This window comes from Watersipora subatra, chromosome 7 (assembly GCF_963576615.1).
Source record: "Watersipora subatra chromosome 7, tzWatSuba1.1, whole genome shotgun sequence".
NCBI lineage: Eukaryota > Metazoa > Bryozoa > Gymnolaemata > Cheilostomatida > Watersiporidae > Watersipora > Watersipora subatra.
In genome coordinates this window covers 1,107,163-1,127,445 of record NC_088714.1, presented here as the reverse complement: position 1 = coordinate 1,127,445, position 20,283 = coordinate 1,107,163, and the positions used below count along the sequence as shown (strand labels likewise).

Below are 20,283 nucleotides of genomic sequence, written 5' to 3'. Positions count from 1 at the left end.
TGATTTGAGAAATCATATTAACCTGTAATAATGATTGTGTAAAGAGTTACTCTACACTTGTCTCTACTGATAGGACATGTACATTATTTGGTACACGAGATTTGGTTTTGGGGCAATTGATGTATCAATGATAGCATATACAAAATTTTTGAAATTGGGGCAAAAATCTCACGCATTTTTTTTTTTCTTTGGGGTGATTGCGTGAGTCTCACGCCCCATGCGTGAGAGTTGGCAGGTATGCCCCCACTGGTTTTATATCATTGGTCATACATAATTCTTAAATCTCACATGACAATCGTTTAAGTTGGGAATAAGTTGATAGAATAATTTTTTACACGAAGCAATAGCATTGATCTACATAAGATTCTAGTGCGCAGCTTACACGAGATAACGATTGTGTGTTTGTTCCATCCATGAGTATTGGATAAAAAGCTAAATCAAGACCGTATCACGAGCAACACCTTCCAGAACGCGCCTTTTATGATATTTATTCCTTTTCTGCAAAAGAATCGCTTACACTTTTAGGTCGACTTTTCTAATGTCACGTATTCGGACCACTTTTAGAGTATGCGGACAAGAGGCGACAATTACGAAATTTCGTTCTACGTACCCTTCATTATACGTGTACTACGTGGGTGCATAATCCGAATACGGGAACAGATTCACGTACATCATAAGGTTTATTAAGAGTTGTCTTTCATACTGTAAAACAAGTCTACTGAATTTTTTTGCCCTGATCAGGCTATGCATACACAAATGCAGTCATACATGTCAATAATGTTGGAGAGAACAATGGAAATTTGTAATATGTTTTACAGCTAGTTTACAATGCATCACTCTCAAACCGGAGTTGTCCTGTTTGTGTACAGAGAACTGATAATGAAATTGACATTGCTAGACAAACTGAAGTTCTTCAAACTGGCAGTATGGAACAATTTTGCATCTTTTAAAAAATTCTATTTCGCTATTGCCAGGATTTATTGAATGGAGACTTCTACATGCTTAAAACACTAATCATGGCTCACCAGTTCTTCGTCTATAGCCTGTGTTTTGACATGGTATATACAAACAGTAATGCGCTTGTGTCGATAAAATTTATATGTATAACAGCACAGACAGTATAATGTCAAAGCAGATACAGCATTAGCACCTTACTATAATAAACATAACACCAACATGATATCCTTTTTATGAGATACAATTTAAGGAAAACGAATGCATGAAAATATATGCATGTATATACTGAAAAAAATGTTAGAAAATCCTGCATGTGGATAATATGTAGGTATAGCAGAACATGAAAAACATAGCATGACATAACAATAACATAATGTTAATTCAATGCAAGCATGACATAACAATAGCACAATGTTAGTTCAACGCAACACTTGCGGATAGACATTTTTTGTTTTTCTGTTGGGTATATGAACAAACAGTTTTCGGCTTGTGCCTACTTTTGAGCCGGCAACGTACAGCTGGTCATAGCTAAAGCAAGGTGACAGTAAGTTGATACTACCTGCTCTCTTTCTTCTCGTTGTCGCCTATCGCAACACTCGGAGTACCCGTGCAAGTTCTGTAGTAGTAAATTATAGTAGGCCTACTCATAGCTAGAAAAAAAATTAGTAACTAAGCTGCTGAAGGAAATGAACATGTTTACTATCACGAACAGCGGAAAATCTAACGTTTTTAAGTAGTGGAGGGGTGGCAATTCATAGACAATACAACATTGAATGAGAAGTACTTACCTTTTTGAAGTAGAAATTTGGTAGGTAAAACGCGAAAACAATTGTCTAGGTGGCTGGAAAAACAAACGTTCACGGTGACCTTTCTCGTTGGCAGTAAATATTAATTACATGTAAATTACTACTCATTAATTTATTTAAAGAGTAGTACATTTGTATAGCTGTATAGGCATCTTTGTATAGGTCGCAGAACTTAGGGCGGTTCTTTTTAACACGACAGCAACATTGCTGTTTAAAACGGAACAATGCCAAGGAGAGCCAAACTCTTGGATTTGACAGTTGCTAAGAAAGCATTGGGTGGGATTACAATATCGAAATGTCCGATTTATTATCATTATAATGTTTCGTGACATTACATACAAAATTGTATTATTTTACAGACGTAAAAAACAATAGTGCTGAAAAAAAGTCTATGAAAGCATACGATCACAAAAAACGATACAGAAATATACAAATAAATAGGTGCTCTAAGTAATCTGGCTAACCCACTATGAAATGCTAGCAGCTAAGCCATGATACATGATATGTTGGGCTGTAGTGATAACTGGAAGGTAGGCTGCTGATTGCTAGAAAACTGTTGTTGGTCTGCCATGTGCTAGTCGTAGTCATAGTCTTCTTCCTCTCCTACAATGTACAAGGTACAGATCATACTGTATATGGCATACATGGCAGTCTGCTCAATGTACAGAATACAGATCATTGTATATGGTACCGTAAGTCCTTATGCTCAAGCCGCGCGGCTTGTTGTTGGGCGCGGCTTCTGGTTCAAGGTCATAGGCCGCGGCTAAAGCCAAGTTTTTAAAACTTACGTGAGGCTCAGGACGGTTTCTCGATAAATACGGTCTCTGCTCAGTTCCGCGCTATAACCATATAATCGCAGTCATGATACATTTTTATGTATGGGGTTTTGGCGACCCACTCGTTTATTTTTAAGGTTATGTTTATGGAATACTTTAAGACTAAAGAAGAAATTATCGCTCATGTTTAACTCACCACAGTCATAGGTTATTAACACCTTTTTATTCCTGACCGGCATCATTCCATAAACGTGAAGCCCTCTAACAGCGCAATAAAAATCTATCTGAGACATGGCAAGTAAGTTCTTGATGCAAAGGTTTAGGAATTCTAATTTGAACGTAAAGAAAATTTAGTAAAAAAGTACAAGAAAATTATTTTTACATGTACTGATAGTCTGATGTAGCCTGTTTTCTTATTCAAGAGGACAGGGGTTTAACGAAACCCGTCTCAACACTCTCGCTCTCTAAGGGGTAAAGGATGACAAAACCTCTGTCATTAGCCGCGGTCTGTGGGCATATGCAGCTTGTTGGAGGATTATTTTTTCTTTCGTGAGTCATCTGTTTTTGAGCACAAACCGCGCGGCTTGAGCATGAGGACTTACGGTATATAAACACTCTGCTGAATGTACGAGATACAGATCATATTGTATATGGTATACAAAACACTCTGCTGAATGTACAAGATATAGATCATACTGTATATGGTATACATAACAATCTGCTGAATGTACAAGATACAAACCATACTGTATCTGGCATACAAAACACTCTGCTAAATGTACAAGATACAGATCATACTGTATATGGCATACATAACACTGCTCAATGTACAAGATACAGATCATACTGTATATGGTATACATAACACTCTGCTAAATGTACAAGATACATATCATACTGTATATGGTATACATAACAGTCTGCTCAATGTACAGAATACAGAATATACTGTATGTTGTATACATAACAATCTGCTCAATGTACAGGATACAGATCACACTATATATGGTATACATAACAACCTGCTCAATGTACAGAATACAGAATATACTGTATGTTGTATACATAACAATCTGCTCAATGTACAGGATACAGATCACACTATATATGGTATACATAACAATCTGCTCAATGTACAGAATACAGATCACACTATATATGGTATACATAACAACCTGCTCAATGTATAGAATACAGAATATACTGTATGTTGTATACATAACAATCTGCTCAATGTACAGGATACAGATCACACTATATATGGTATACATAACAATCTGCTCAATGTACAAGATACAGATCATACTGTATCATCTCTCACGGCACACCTGACTATCTCTCCCAACACACCTGACTATCTCTCACAACACACCTGACAATCTCTCACAACACACCTGACTACCACGACACACCTGACTATCACGACACAACTGGCTATCTCTCACAGCAGACCTGACTATCTCTCACGGCACACCTGACTATCTCTCACAGCAGACCTGACTATCTCTCACGGCACACCTGACTATCTCTCACGGCACACCTGACTATCTCTCATGACACACCTGGCAATCTCTCACGACACCTAACTATCTCTCATGGCACACTAGACAATCTCTCATGGCACACTAGACAATCTCTCATGGCACACCTGACAAACTCACACAGCACACCTGACTATCACGGCACACCTGGCTATTTCTCATGACACACCGGACTATCTCTCACGACACATCTGATTATCTCTCATGGCACACTAGACAATCTCTCATGGCACACCTGACTATTTCCCACATCACACCTTACTATTTCTCATGGCACACTTGACGGGCTCTCATAGTACACTAGACTGCCTGGCTACTAGTGAAATGAGGGAATGGGCTAAAGTAACATGCATAAATAATAGATCAGAGAGAATAGTTGGTAGACAAGTAGAGGCAAGTAGAGACAAGTCACCTGTATACCCATGACCTAACAGTTGTGCAGCTGATATTGGTTCATCATCATCCTCATAATGCTCCTCATCAATGTCATCCTCTACAATGTTATACATATTGAGGAGTTGAAAGAATCACTATTCATAATATGGCTTAAAACCTAAATGACCTTCACACAAACATTGGATCAAGATGGTCAGTCAAATGGAATGACAATGTTCTACGATCAACATGGTTTGATACGCCGCTAAAACTGATCAAGAACAGGCTGCAAACTCAGTAGCTGTTCTTTTTTCAAATTTGCATTGCAACAGCGTTTTCAGTCAGAATTATAGAACGCTATTGCTATAAATTTTACTGAGCTGTAGAATTTTATAGCTACAGCTTCGGCAGAATCATATAATGCTATAGTTAGAGCTTTGACAGAACCATGGAACGTTATAGCTATAGATTTGACAGAACCGTATAATGTTATAGATATAGCTTTGACAGAACTGGAGAATATTATAACTATAGCTTTGACAGAACTTTCTAGCAGACAGAAATTGACAGAGTGTTTTACCTATTTAAAAATCGCAGTAGAACAAGAAAGGACAACTCTTTACTACAGAATGCTAGTAGGCAAAACGGCCCTACTGATAGATTGATCATGCTTAGGATTGATCCAGATGCACCCATAGAGGCTCTATAAGGTCAAAAAGGAAGTTCTAACATAAATATGTCAAGTGATGTCTAAAGTAAATATGTCAAGTGATGTCTAAAGTAAATATGTCAAGTGATGTCTAATGCAAATACGTAAAGTGATGTCTAACATAATTACGTCAAGTGATGTCTAATGTAAATATGTCAAGTGATGTCTAAAGTAAATACAGTCAAACATGGATAACTCGTCCACGGATAGCTCGAACACATGGTTAATTCGAACATTTCCTTTGGTCCGTTCCCACGTTATGATAAATTGCTATAGATAACTCAAACTCAACACTGTTAATTCGAACTGTTTTTTTGCCCAACGGCTACCGAAACGGTTGTTATCGCTTTAGAAAATCACTTTATTCAAAGCCATAGAGGTAAACTTCATCTTTTCGTATTTCATAAGCGTCGTTATTACCACCATCGGCAAAATATTTTTGTCAACGACTTTTCTAAAGGTTTGGTGAAATTTGATTTATACTGCTATACGATGAGTAGCACGGGCTAGCCGGGTCACGCGCGCAAGGATTTTCGCCACGCACATACAAAACAAAAATCGCATGTTGTTTTTGTTTTGTATGTGCGTGGCGAAAATCCTTGAGTGCGTGACCCGACTAGCCCGTGATGAATAGTTTTCCGACGTTGATTCCGTGTTGAATCAACGTCGGAATGTTGAATGTTTAAAACGTCTTAAAAATTGTTGTAATTAAACTTTAACGTTGTCTGAGCTACAAAAAACTATTCATCGTTTGACCTAAACAGAATACGTGTGTACATTCAATAAGTATCTATTAAAAAACGTGAGTGATATAGAATGTACGTAAAACCTCGTAAAACTTCTAATTGAACTGCCTCGGAGTGTTGCTCTTAACGAATCCCAGGTAAAGTAAGATAATCTTTGCATAAACTTCAAGAAAAAACGGCAAAATTGATCGTGGGTAAAACCCCAAAAGAAAAAAATGTCTTTTCTTTTGAGCATTTCAACAACGATCAAGTTTTGCCAATGTCAATCTGAAAAACTTCCTGGCAATAACATCACCTCAAACCACAAACCAATCTCAAGTGATAGAAAAATCTCTATACTTTTTCATAAAAACGTTTTAAACTTTACATTAGAAGCATTTAATTTGAAACAAGCCATTTGTGCTTTTGATTTATATTATAGTTTGTATATGTACATGTATCTACTAATAAATAAGTAAATATATGGACTTGTGACAGTGCTCTGATAACTTGAACGCTCTGATAATTCGAACACTTTTGCTCGGTCCCTTGAAGTTCGAGTTATCCATGTTTGACTGTATGTCAAGTGATGTCTAATGTAAATATGTCAAGTGATGTCTAATGTAAATATGTCAAGTGATGTCTAAAGCAAATAGGTCAAGTGATGTCTAAAGCAAATATGTCAAGTGATGTCTAAAGCAAATATGTCAAGTGATGTCTAAAGCAAATATGTCAAGAGATGTCTAACGTAAACGTGAAAATGTGAAGAGAGTGAGCACTTACCTTCATCCTGTACAGGACCAGACTCCACAATGGGCTCAGACTCAACTATAGCCTGTGCCGCTGGAGTTGCTGATACGGGAGGGTCTACTACTGCTTGAGGCGGTTCAGATGATTTAGTTGTTGATGTCTGAGTGTCTCGGATTAAAGGAATTGGTTTAGATCGGTCTCTCTTTCTTTTTACACTGAATCATAAACAGTTTGACAATTAGAGAATATTTCTAAAAGAACATAACTCCAAACATTGATGCTCATTTTTTGTTTTGGTGAGTGAATGTCATTTTTGTAACTGTTCTAAAACGATTCAATGAAAGAATTCACCTTGTGACTGAAAAATGCAATCATTACCTGACTTGTGAATTGGAAGGTGTTTCGTCAACAACATCTGGTAGATATGGGAGAGCTGTGGGAATGGTTGCTACTAAGTCTATATTGTCCTGAGTAGTAGAAGAGATTGTATTGCTAACTGCTGTCGAACTGGCGGTTTGAGACAACTTGTTTGTAATATCGTTAGTGCTGCCATTCGTGAGATTCTTAAGCACCTCATAGTCTATTTTTGTAGAAAGCTTCTTCTCCTGTAACATCTTCTCCATTGCCTCTCCTGTATTAAAATTCACAACCATACAGCGTATACGCAGTGGAGCTCGATATATAGCAGTGACGTCCTCTGCTACTTAGAAATACCAAGATGAACAGGATAAGCAGCCAAGGTCAAGGTCTTACTAGACATAGATTGACCATCCTGACTGTTTAGTTATGAACATCCACTAACACATGATTGACTGCTGATAGTAAACTCCACCCCTCTGGGAAGCCTCTCAAAAATACAATGGTGTTTCATTACTGCTTCTTCAAGCTTCCAAATTAGTGTCTCAAATTTATTTGCATTTCTGCTAAAAAATTGTTTGTTGATGAATAATTAAATAAGAATTAAATAAAACTGCAAGGACTATATACTTTGCATCAAATAGCTCTCCTACATATAGCTCTTCATCACACAGCTCTCCTACATATAGCTCTCCTACATATAGCTCTCCTACATATAGCTCTTCATCACACAGCTCTCCTACATATAGCTCTCCTACAAATAGCTCTTCATCACACAGTTCTCCTACATATAGCTCTTCATCACACAGCTCTCCTACATATAGCTCTTCATCACACAGCTCTCCTACAAATAGCTCTTCATCACACAGCTCTCCTACATATAGCTCTTCATCACACAGCTCTCCTACATATAGCTCTTCATCACACAGCTCTCCTACATATAGCTCTCCTACATATAGCTCTTCATCACACAGCTCTCCTACAAATAGCTCTTCATCACACAGCTCTCCTACAAATAGCTCTTCATCACACAGCTCTCCTACATATAGCTCTTCATCACACAGTTCTCCTAAATATAGCTCTTCATCACACAGCTCTCCTACAAATAGCTCTTCATCACACAGCTCTCCTACATATAGCTCTTCATCACACAGCTCTCCTACATATAGCTCTCCTACAAATAGCTCTTCATCACACAGCTTTCCTACATATAGCTCTTCATCACACAGCTCTCCTACAAATAGCTCTTCATCACACAGCTCTCCTACATATAGCTCTCCTACAAATAGCTCTTCATCACACAGCTCTCCTACATATAGCTCTTCATCACACAGCTCTCCTACAAATAGCTCTTCATCACACAGCTCTCCTACATATAGCTCTCCTACAAATAGCTCTTCATCACACAGCTCTCCTACAAATAGCTCTTCATCACACAGCTCTCCTACAAATAACTCTCCTACAAATAGCTCTTCATCACACAGTTCTCCTACATATAGCTCTTCATCACACAGCTCTCCTACAAATAGCTCTTCATCACACAGCTCTCCTACATATAGCTCTCCTACAAATAGCTCTTCATCACACAGTTCTCCTACATATAGCTCTTCATCACACAGCTCTCCTACATATAGCTCTTCATCACACAGCTCTCCTACATATAGCTCTTCATCACACAGCTCTCCTACATATAGCTCTCCTACAAATAGCTCTTCATCACACAGTTCTCCTACAAATAGCTCTTCATCACACAGCTCTCCTACATATAGCTCTTCATCACACAGCTCTCCTACATATAGCTCTCCTACAAATAGCTCTTCATCACACAGCTCTCCTACATATAGCTCTTCATCACACAGCTCTCCTACAAATAGCTCTTCATCACACAGCTCTCCTACATATAGCTCTCCTACAAATAGCTCTTCATCACACAGCTCTCCTACAAATAGCTCTTCATCACACAGTTCTCCTACATATAGCTCTTCATCACACAGCTCTCCTACAAATAGCTCTTCATCACACAGCTCTCCTACATATAGCTCTTCATCACACAGTTCTCCTACATATAGCTCTTCATCACACAGCTCTCCTACAAATAGCTCTTCATCACACAGCTCTCCTACATATAGCTCTCCTACAAATAGCTCTTCATCACACAGCTCTCCTACATATAGCTCTTCATCACACAGCTCTCCTACAAATAGCTCTTCATCACACAGCTCTCCTACATATAGCTCTCCTACAAATAGCTCTTCATCACACAGTTCTCCTACAAATAGCTCTTCATCACACAGTTCTCCTACATATAGCTCTTCATCACACAGCTCTCCTACAAATAGCTCTTCATTACACAGCTCTCCTACAAATAGCTCTTCATCACACAGTTCTCCTACATATAGCTCTTCATCACACAGCTCTCCTACAAATAGCTCTTCATCACACAGCTCTCCTACATATAGCTCTCCTACAAATAGCTCTTCATCACACAGTTCTCCTACATATAGCTCTTCATCACACAGCTCTCCTACATATAGCTCTTCATCACACAGCTCTCCTACATATAGCTCTCCTACATATAGCTCTTCATCACACAGCTCTCCTACAAATAGCTCTTCATCACACAGCTCTCCTACAAATAGCTCTTCATCACACAGCTCTCCTACATATAGCTCTTCATCACACAGTTCTCCTAAATATAGCTCTTCATCACACAGCTCTCCTACATATAGCTCTCCTACATATAGCTCTCCTACATATAGCTCTTCATCACACAGTTCTCCTACAAATAGCTCTTCATCACACAGCTCTCCTACAAATAGCTCTTCATCACACAGCTCTCCTACAAATAGCTCTTCATCACACAGTTCTCCTACATATAGCTCTTCATCACACAGCTCTCCTACAAATAGCTCTTCATCACACAGCTCTCCTACATATAGCTCTTCATCACACAGCTCTCCTACAAATAGCTCTTCATCACACAGTTCTCCTACATATAGCTCTTCATCACACAGCTCTCCTACATATAGCTCTTCATCACACAGCTCTCCTACATATAGCTCTCCTACATATAGCTCTCCATCACACAGCTCTCCTACATATAGCTCTCCTACATATAGCTCTCCATCACACAGCTCTCCTACATATAGCTCTCCTACATATAGCTCTCCATCACACAGCTCTCCTACATATAGCTCTTCATCACACAGCTCTCCTACATATAGCTTTCCTACATATAGCTCTTCATCACACAGCTCTCCTACAAATAGCTCTTCATCACACAGTTCTCCTATATATAGCTCTCCTACATATAGCTCTTCATCACACAGCTCTCTTACATATAGCTCTCCTACAAATAGCTCTTCATCACACAGCTCTCCTACAAATAGCTCTTCATCACACAGCTCTCCTACATATAGCTCTTCATCACACAGCTCTCCTACAAATAGCTCTTCATCACACAGCTCTCCTACAAATAGCTCTTCATCACACAGTTCTCCTACATATAGCTCTTCATCACACAGCTCTCCTACATATAGCTCTTCATCACACAGTTCTCCTACAAATAGCTCTTCATCACACAGCTCTCCTACATATAGCTCTTCATCACACAGCTCTCCTACATATAGCTCTCCATCACACAGCTCTCCTACATATAGCTCTCCTACATATAGCTCTCCATCACACAGCTCTCCTACATATAGCTCTTCATCACACAGCTCTCCTACATATAGCTCTCCTATATATAGCTCTTCATCACACAGCTCTCCTACATATAGCTCTCCTACAAATAGCTCTTCATCACACAGCTCTCCTACAAATAGCTTTCCTACAAATAGCTCTCCTACAAATAGCTCTCCTACAAATAGCTCTTCATCACACAGCTCTCCTATATATAGCTCTTCATCACACAGCTCTCCTACATATAGCTCTCCTACAAATAGCTCTCCTACATATAGCTCTCCTACATATAGCTCTCCTACAAATAGCTCTCCTACATATAGCTCTCCTACATATAGCTCTCCTACATATAGCTCTCCTACATATAGCTCTTCATCACACAGCTCTCCTACATATAGCTCTCCTACAAATAGCTCTCCTACATATAGCTCTCCTACATATAGCTCTCCTACATATAGCTCTCCTAAATATAGCTCTTCATCACACAGCTCTCCTACATATAGCTCTTCATCACACAGCTCTCCTACAAATAGCTCTCCATCACACAGCTCTCCTACATATAGCTCTCCTACATATAGCTCTCCATCACACAGCTCTCCTACATATAGCTCTTCATCACACAGCTCTCCTACATATAGCTCTCCTATATATAGCTCTTCATCACACAGCTCTCCTACATATAGCTCTCCTACAAATAGCTCTTCATCACACAGCTCTCCTACAAATAGCTCTCCTACAAATAGCTCTCCTACAAATAGCTCTCCTACAAATAGCTCTCCTACAAATAGCTCTTCATCACACAGCTCTCCTATATATAGCTCTTCATCACACAGCTCTCCTACATATAGCTCTCCTACAAATAGCTCTCCTACATATAGCTCTCCTACATATAGCTCTCCTACATATAGCTCTCCTAAATATAGCTCTTCATCACACAGCTCTCCTACATATAGCTCTTCATCACACAGCTCTCCTACAAATAGCTCTTCATCACACAGCTCTCCTACAAATAGCTCCACTGTAAATATCTATTTTAATAAAACCCATTTTGTCATTGTATGCATGTCCGTCAGTCTGTCGATGTAAACGTTATTAATTTCCACATTTTTGGCTGATGTCATAAAAACTTTACATGCGCAGGCTCTATATGCTCCATGCGTTCTGTCAGGCCACTAAAACTCCTTGATCTCAAAACTCCATCTGGTCTCTGGTAACCAGCCTCTCAAATATCCAGCTGCAGACTATCTGATTAATAATGAAGGAAAGCCTGAACATCACCAGACTTTCCGTTATTAATGATGAAAATCAGACAACTATTTATAGGACAGATAGCGCAATTGGTAGGGCTACCTACTGGTGACCATTGCTATTCATGATGAAAAGGAGACAACCATTTATAGGACAGATAGCGCAGTTGGTAGGGCTACCTACTGGTGACCATTGCTATTCATGATGAAAAGGAGACAACCATTTATAGGACAGATAGCGCAGTTGGTAAGGATACCTACTGGTGACCATTGCTATTCATGATGAAAAGCAGACAACCATTTATAGGACAGATAGCGCAGTTGGTAGGGATACCTACTGGTGACCATTGCTATTCATGATGAAAAGGAGACAACCATTTATAGGACAGATAGCGTAGTTGGCAGGGATACCTGCTGGTGACCATTGCTATTCATGATGAAAATCAGACAACCATTTATAGGACAGATAGCCCAGTTGGTAGGAAAACCTGCTGGTGACCCATTAGGCCCCAGGTTTGATCTCTACCTACTGCTCACCTTTCCAGTGGTCCCTGGACAAGACCCTTGCTTATATGATGCCTGCAACTTTAATGATGAGTGCAAAATCCAATGACAGGCTGATGTGGAAAGCAAGCAAGTTCGGCAGCTGAACCAAGACGAAACAGTGACAAAAGGTCTGCTGGTACAAGACGGATGAAATGAACTGGTAGTATGAGCCTTTATGAAAATCTATCTATATATATGGTATATAAATCTATATATATGGTACATAAATCTATCTATATACATGTATATATGGTATATTAATCTATCTATATATATGGTATATAAATCTATATATATATACATGGTATATAAATCTTTCTATATGCAGTCAAACATGGATAACTCGAACTTCACGGGACCAAGCGAAAGTGTTCAAATTATCGGAGCGTTCAAGTTATCAGAGCACTGTCACAAGTCCATGTATTTACTTATTTATTAGTAGATACATGTACATATACTAACTATAATATAAATCAAAAGCACAAATGGCTTGTTTCAAATTAAATGCTTCTAATGTAAAGTTTAAAACGTTTTTATCAAAAAGTATAGAGATTTTTCTATCACTTGAGATTGGTTTGTTGTTTGAGGTGATGTTATTGCCAGGACGTTTTTAGATTGACATTGGCAAAACTTGATCGTTGTTGAAATGCTCAAAAGAAAAGACATCTTTTTCTTTTGAGCGTTTTACCCACGATCAATTTTGCCGATTTTTCTTGAAGTTTATGCAAAGATTACCTCACTTTACCTTGCTTCCGAAGGCCGATCGCTAAGCGGATGTTTAGTATAAATCAAATTTCACCAAACCTTTAGAAAAGTCGTTGACAAAAATATTTTGCCGATGGTGGTAATAAAAACGTTTTAGCTTATGAAAAAAGATTATGAATTACGAAAAGTTGAGGTTTACCTCTATGGCTTGGAATAAAGTGATTTTCTAAAGCGATAACAACCGTTTCGGTAGCCGTTGGGCAAAAAACAGTTCGAGTTAACAGTGTTGAGTTCGAGTGATCTATAGCAATTTATCATTATGTGGGAACGGACGAAAGAAACCGTTCTAGTTAACCATGTGTTCGAGCTATCCGTGGGCGAGTTATCCATGTTTGACTGTATATGGTATATAAATCTAAATATATATATGGTTTATAAATTTATCTATATAATTATCTACTATATAAATGGCAATCGTTGTCAGTGTGTGTCTTTGAGTCCATGTATATGTAATGCATTTCCACATTTTTTGAAGGATTTGGTGTAAATTCCACAAGCATTTGCTCTGCACCTTCCCGCAGGTCGGTAAAATATTTGGTCTCCAAACTTCATCTGGTGCTGGAGAACCAGCCTCTTAAACACCTACCTGCGAGCTGATTAAAAATAAATCCTGGGCATCGGGAATGCTAGACAACTACATTAAATGAAATACGTGAGAAATATACTGACCAGCGGTGCTAGCATTGATGTTAACCTTTCTCCGTTTCCGCCGTACTTTTGGCGGTTTTGCAGCTTCCTCTTCCGCTTTCCTCTTAGCCTTCTCTTCCTGCTCTTTAAGAAATTCTCCATTAAGCGACATCCAGAGCTGCTCTTTCTTCTTCATTTCCTCATCAGTGAGAATGAACTGACAGATACACACGACAAGACATCAACAAGATGAGTCAACAAGATCACATAGCACTACGCAACTAGAACATGAGGATTCATAACATATGTAATCAATATAGATATATACTGCTATGGTGGCCAATGGAACCAGCCGCAAGGGATGTGAAGAGATCAATGTAAGCAGACCTTTTCCAGCTCGTTATCATCAAGACCGTTGAGGTCAAGCTCTCCGGAAGCATTATCATCAGGCAGTTCTTCTAACTGCTCGACTGGCCCTCCCAGGCCCAAACTAGCAGCTGTTGGTCTCTGACCCGCACACATAGGCTTATTAGTAAGCATAGGAGATGCTCTCTGAAGCAAAACAACATCATGAATCACTGAGAGACTCGGATGGTAAAAGATGAAGCAGTAAAAACCTGTAAGCGTTAGTAACCGTTGTTCAGGAAGTGATAGTCACAGTTGATCAGGAAGTGACAGTCACAGTTGATCAAGAAGTGATAGTCACAGTTGATCAGGAAGTAACAGTCACAGTTGATCAGGAAGTGACAGACAGTTGATCAAGAAGTGATAGTCACAATTGTTCAGGAAGTGATAGTCACAGTTGATCAGGAAGTGATAGTCACAGTTGATCAAGAAGTGATAGTCACAGTTGATCAGGAAGTGATAGTCACAGTTAATCAGAAAGTGACAGTCACACAGTTGTTCAGGAAATGACAGTCACAGTTGATCAAGAAGTTTTAGTCACAGTTAATCAGAAGGTGACAGTCACACAGTTGTTCAGGAACTGACAGTCACAGTTGATCAAGAAGTGATAGTCATAGTTGATCAAGAAGTAAGTCACAGTTAATCAGAAAGTGACAGTCACAGTTGATGAGGAAGTGACAGTCACAGTTGATTAGGAAGTGACAGTCACAGTTGATTAGGAAGTGACAGTCATAGTTGTTCAGGAAGAGACAGTCACAGTTGATCACGATGTGATAGTCATAGTTGATGAGGAAATGAGAGTCACAGTTCATCAGAAAGCGACAGTCACAATTGATAAGTGACAGGCACAGTGATCTGGACATGAAAAGTAGGCAGTTGCAACATTCTGCAATAACAATTTGAGTTGCTTATCTTTGACCTGTTAAACTTGACAGCAACACAGCTTTCGACACACACCGATGATGTCTACTGCTTACAAGTAGAAGGTGCGAGATATAAAATGAGATAGCAAACTTCTATCAATGATCAATACAAAAGATCAATACTAGAGATCAATATCAGAGATCAATACTAGAGATCAATACTAGAGATCAATACTAGAGATCAATACTAGAGATCAATACTAGAGATCAATAGTAGAGATCAATACTAGAGATCAATACTAGAGATCAATACTAGAGATCAATACTAGAGATCAATACTAGAGATCAATACTAGAGATCAATATCAGAGATCAATACTAGAGATCAATACTAGAGATCAATACTAGAGATCAATACTAGAAACATAATTCAGAGAAATTAGACCAGCTGCAGTACGTGAGGACTTACAGAATTTACTGTTTCATCTATAATTTCTTTTCCGAGGAATGACGCGGCATTCAGATCATCCAGGTCCGTGTCACCGACTATTTCACTGGCCATGAGACGACTAGCCGCTTCTAGCATAAAATAAATGACAACATCTGCTGCAAGAGGACAACTGCTGAAGGGTGTAATGTGGTAAGCAATTAATTTAATTTTACTGTTTTTTCCTAATTTACAGCATTTACAAAAAAACATTAAACAGAAATTGAAAGTGCCTGTTTGTGAGGACTGATGAGGCCTAAGCGTACGGAGCATATCTACGACCTACATAAAAAAGGTGCTCTGCAGTTAGATAGCCTTTGATAGGCTACTACTTCAAGTAAAGTCATATCACTTTGGCACCAATAGTAAGAGAGTACAACGAATAAAAGATCCCAAGGCTAACCTTTTTCCATGTTAGCAACCTGTTTGCTAGAGCGAGTTTCCAGTTCCTTGTCTATTTCACTCGAGATCTCTGTGATTTCATTTTGTACCCCGTCTATGATCATATCATCAATCTATAAGAATGGCAGTCAGCTTTCCTTAAGCATCGATAAACTCACTTCATAGCATATCTAACATCATGTATCGTTATATAGTCAAACCTTTACTTACGAACACCTCAACATAATACTTTCCAATTTGCATTGTAAAACTTAAACAAATACCTGACTCTACAATCATGGTAATTTTGAACATACCACGTCTGATATTCTTTGAGGCATTGAAGTTTTGTAGGTGAAAATCAAGTGTGTGACAGAAATAAAGAGTAATAAAAGTGATCAACAAAAGTAATACTAACACGCTGAATCTCTATCACCATACTTATGGGTAGCCCAAGCCAATGTAGTCAAAAGTTGTCTCACAATCAACTCTACATACAAATACAAAGTCGAAAATAAAACTAATTAAAATGTAAAAATAATAGAGTATATATGTTAAGTCAAAATAAACTGTATCTGAAATATGTTAGAGGGAGTTACGCTGTGTATTTTCATTACTTACTCTACCACCAAACCTACAGTTCTTTTTCATTACTTACTCTACCACCAAACCTACAGTTCTTTTTCAAAGTAAAATAACAAAGAAATCCTTGTTTTACTGATTATTACTAATTTAGCTTTTACAAACAATTCAGGTTTTGATATTCGTCTGCTATATGCAATTACTTGGAAGTATTTATTATTGTTCTAGGGCTTCAAGAACATACTGAACCAAAACAGTGAATTAATATAAGACTATTTGCTCTGGCATACAATGGTTTAGACATGCGAAGCAATAATGGGAACAGACTAACTTTGATATCGAAGTGTGACTGTATGTATTAAGGAACTATTGCATATGTTTAGGCTGTGAAACAAATTAAACGAATTACAGCGCAGTGAGAATGTTTCTCCAACATGTCACATTTTTTATACACAAAACAAATTAATTTCATGTGAAAAAGTTTGACTGTAGCACAATATGATACTATATGAAGAAGTTTGACTGTAGTATGATATGATTCTGTATGAAGAAGTTTGACTGTAAAATAGTTTGATATATGAAAAGCGAAGGCTAGAAGACTGACATAGGTTGTTCCTGAAGCTTAGGTTTACTTTGTGCGCACCATGTATGACACATGACAGAGAGAATGTATGCAGACATACTTGCTTCATTTTAGCCTCTTTTCTACTTTGTGTAAAGGAAGGAGGGTCTGCCTCTTCCTCCAAATCAATTGTTTGGAACTCATCTATAGTCAATTTACCGGACGCCGTATCTTCAAATTCAACCAGCCTAAGGTAGAAAAATTCGCCTCTCGCTGTGAAATCAGTTATATCATAAGTAACCAGCTATGACTTCTCATATTAACTGTGACATTTCTAGTAATTAAAAAATAGGTGCTATATAGCTGCCTATTTTAATAACTACCTGCTGTCTTACAATTTACCAGAGGTATGTTATAAAGAAGCTTATTGATGAAGGTACAGCCATAACATCACCATGGATACCTAACATATCTGACACTGCACGCTATGAACAAATGATAGAACGACACTGTCTTCTTATTAGCTACCCTTACGAACATTAGACTGGTGAATAAGAACACTTCAAGGTCACTACATAGTCTTATGTAGTTCTTCTAACCTCTTCCTTAGAGTGCTCTCGCACACCTTTACCACCTTTATGATATCCTTCTTCGTGCGACAAAAATTGTGGACTCGGGAGGCGACTAGCAAAGCCGCTCCGCATAAGCCAGACGGTCGACGACCCATGGCCATCCAGTCGCGCTTCATCCTCGACACAAAACGTATGGCTGTCATAGATACGTCATGAGTCTTGTCGCCAAACTCTAGTTTGTGCGCAAATCTCGGAATCAGTAAAGAAGGATCTAGAACAAAGATCTAAACCATTCAGACCGCAGAGGCCTATCACTCTATACCTACGCATAGAAATATGACTTACCTACACAGAGGCCTACCACTCTATACCTACGCAGAAGCCTACCACTCTATGCCTACGCAGATTCCTACCACTCTATACCTACGCAGAGGCCTACCAAACTATAACAAGAAATTCTAATTATATTTTTGAAATGCAATAAGGGTAGTGACTAAAGGTTTTAGATTGAACTCCAAATTCATGTTTGCAGGTAACCAAGTAGCAGTGACACTAAACACTAAAAAGGGTATTTGTGAAGCATCCAGAGAGCAGGGAACATGAAGCCGAGCTAGCATAGACATATGACTTAGCAGCAATAAGTCAACCAATGAGGACGTGATGTTAGTGCGCCATACTGCGATCACATAAACAGTACTGAGCTAATAAACTGGTAATATATGGTAGCTTATACTCCAATTCCTATGTTTTTGTGCTATTTTATGAACCATTTCGGTGAATGCACAACCGTCAGTCAATTTGACGAACCGAATCAATAGAATAACTCAATAAAAGATCATTCCTTCGCACAACCCAGTGATTAACCATGGATTGAATAAAAAACTGATACAACATTAAGAGAGTGAGATGATAACCAACTGGCGAGCCTTAGGTTCCCTATGTAATTTTTATTGATGGTCTATATATCATAAGACCTTTTCAATCACCGCAGCCCTAAAGGTGGCTGTTATCTAAAACTTACCGATAGCAGGCACATTGATGCAGAGAAGTCTGGCCAAGGCTAGATAGGTCTTGCCAAGGATGTAGACATTTATTGAGAGAACATCACTGAAGTCGAGTAACATATCTGGACAGGTGAAGGTTAAGGAGTGACTCTCACCAAGAATTGTGGGTAGGCTATTGTAGGCAAGAAGAACAAATGCTCATTTCTAAGACCTACCAAGGAGCATTGTTAGACTAGCTTTTATGGGTGTTGCCACTTGTAACACACAGATAGTCTTTTATCAGTGTTAACACTTGTAGCACACAGCTAGTCATCTAGAAGTGATTACACTTGTAGTAGCAGACAGATAGTCTTTCATAGGTGATGACTGTTATAACACACAGATAGTCTTTTATAGGTGTTACACTTGTAGCACATAGATAGTCTTTCATAAGTGTTGGCACTTGTAACATACAGATAGTTTTTTTATAGGTGTTAAAACTTGTAGCACACAGATAGTCTTTTATAAGTGTTGCCACTTGTAACACACAGTTAGTCTTTAATAGGTTTTAACACTTGTAACACACAGATAGTCTTTAATAGGTTTTAACACTTGTAACACACAGATAGTCTTTAATAGGTTTTAACACTTGTAGCACACAGATAGTCTTTTATAGGTGTTGACACTAACACACCAAAAGATTTAGACGTCGAATTATCTGGTGAGCCGTTAGTAAACTCAACAAAAACTATGTTTTATCATCAAATGGCAATTCCACTCCTTGTCTGAGTAAACTGATTTGATCGGCTAGTAGGCCAAATATAATTTTATAAATTCTGTCACGATTCAAACCAGCTACCAAAGGCAAAGCCACGAAAGACCCAAAAATTCAAAAAAGTAAATTCGCAGTCTTCCAGCGAGGTGAGCTATGAGCAGAAATATGAAAAGGATACGTGGAGTGCCCTCTGTCCTACAAACCAAGTACAGACAAGCAGCCGTAACATGAAGAGACCTGCGTCCTCTCGTCACACCGCGGCTGACAGCCATTTTGTAAAAGCCAAAGGCTGTTTCTACTGAATGTTGGTTGAGCTTTAGTCGAGCGGCAAGGTCACTAATTTTAGCTTTTCCTGAAATACAAAAGTCACACGGCCCAGGATATGACGATAAGATACATCAAAACCTTCATGGCGAGTAGACATCGGTGATTAGTCCAAAAATGATTTAGAATTAACATTTACCATTCTGCAGAGTCAATGTTCGGGACTCTTTGCTGATACCAGGACGAAAGCCGGAGCCCATTGTGAAGGATGTCCCACCTCCACCGCCTAAAGCAAAAGAAAACTTCATAAAAGATGTAAGTGGATAACAGTGAATTCAATATTATGAGACAAGTTCAAACAGAGTACCTTCCGAACTGACGAATTGTCCAATCACGCTGCTACCACCTCCAGCATTTTCAGCAAACTGAACTTCGCTGACAATGAGAGTGTCTTCCAGAACACTCCCACAGCCCATACACGCCGCATGACCTCTGGTAGGGTCCTTATCGATGTCTGTTCCTCCACAGTTATTACAGACAGCTGTCAT

The 20,283-nt window shown here is 38.7% G+C and overlaps 3 protein-coding genes across 3 annotated transcripts in view; 1 reads left to right on the top strand and 2 right to left on the bottom strand.

The window, feature by feature from the left end:
• LOC137399908 (origin recognition complex subunit 3-like) overlaps positions 1-455 on the bottom strand; it is a 30,353-nt gene extending 29,898 nt beyond the window's left edge. The window contains exon 1 of the mRNA XM_068086170.1: positions 383-455. Coding sequence (XP_067942271.1) covers positions 383-415 — 33 coding nt within the window. The 5' untranslated portion in view covers positions 416-455. The remainder of the gene's footprint in view (positions 1-382) is intronic.
• Positions 456-2,090: 1,635 nt separating this feature from the next.
• LOC137400225 (transcription factor IIIB 90 kDa subunit-like) lies at positions 2,091-20,283 on the bottom strand. The gene is made up of 14 exons (XM_068086554.1): positions 20,103-20,283; positions 19,935-20,021; positions 19,650-19,823; positions 18,735-18,839; positions 17,741-17,984; positions 17,263-17,389; positions 16,020-16,131; positions 15,599-15,708; positions 14,250-14,414; positions 13,905-14,079; positions 7,018-7,270; positions 6,673-6,854; positions 4,493-4,573; positions 2,091-2,366 (listed from the first exon to the last, which is right to left on the bottom strand). The coding sequence occupies exons 1-14, from the start codon at positions 20,281-20,283 to the stop codon at positions 2,338-2,340; spliced, it is 2,025 nt and encodes a 674-aa protein (XP_067942655.1). The 3' UTR covers positions 2,091-2,337.
• LOC137399566 (serine-rich adhesin for platelets-like) lies at positions 7,358-10,287 on the top strand (the record flags this gene model as incomplete). The annotated part of the gene is made up of 2 exons (XM_068085743.1): positions 7,358-7,422; positions 7,716-10,287. Coding segments are annotated over exons 1-2 (2,637 nt in total), but the record flags the coding sequence as incomplete, so codon positions are not given.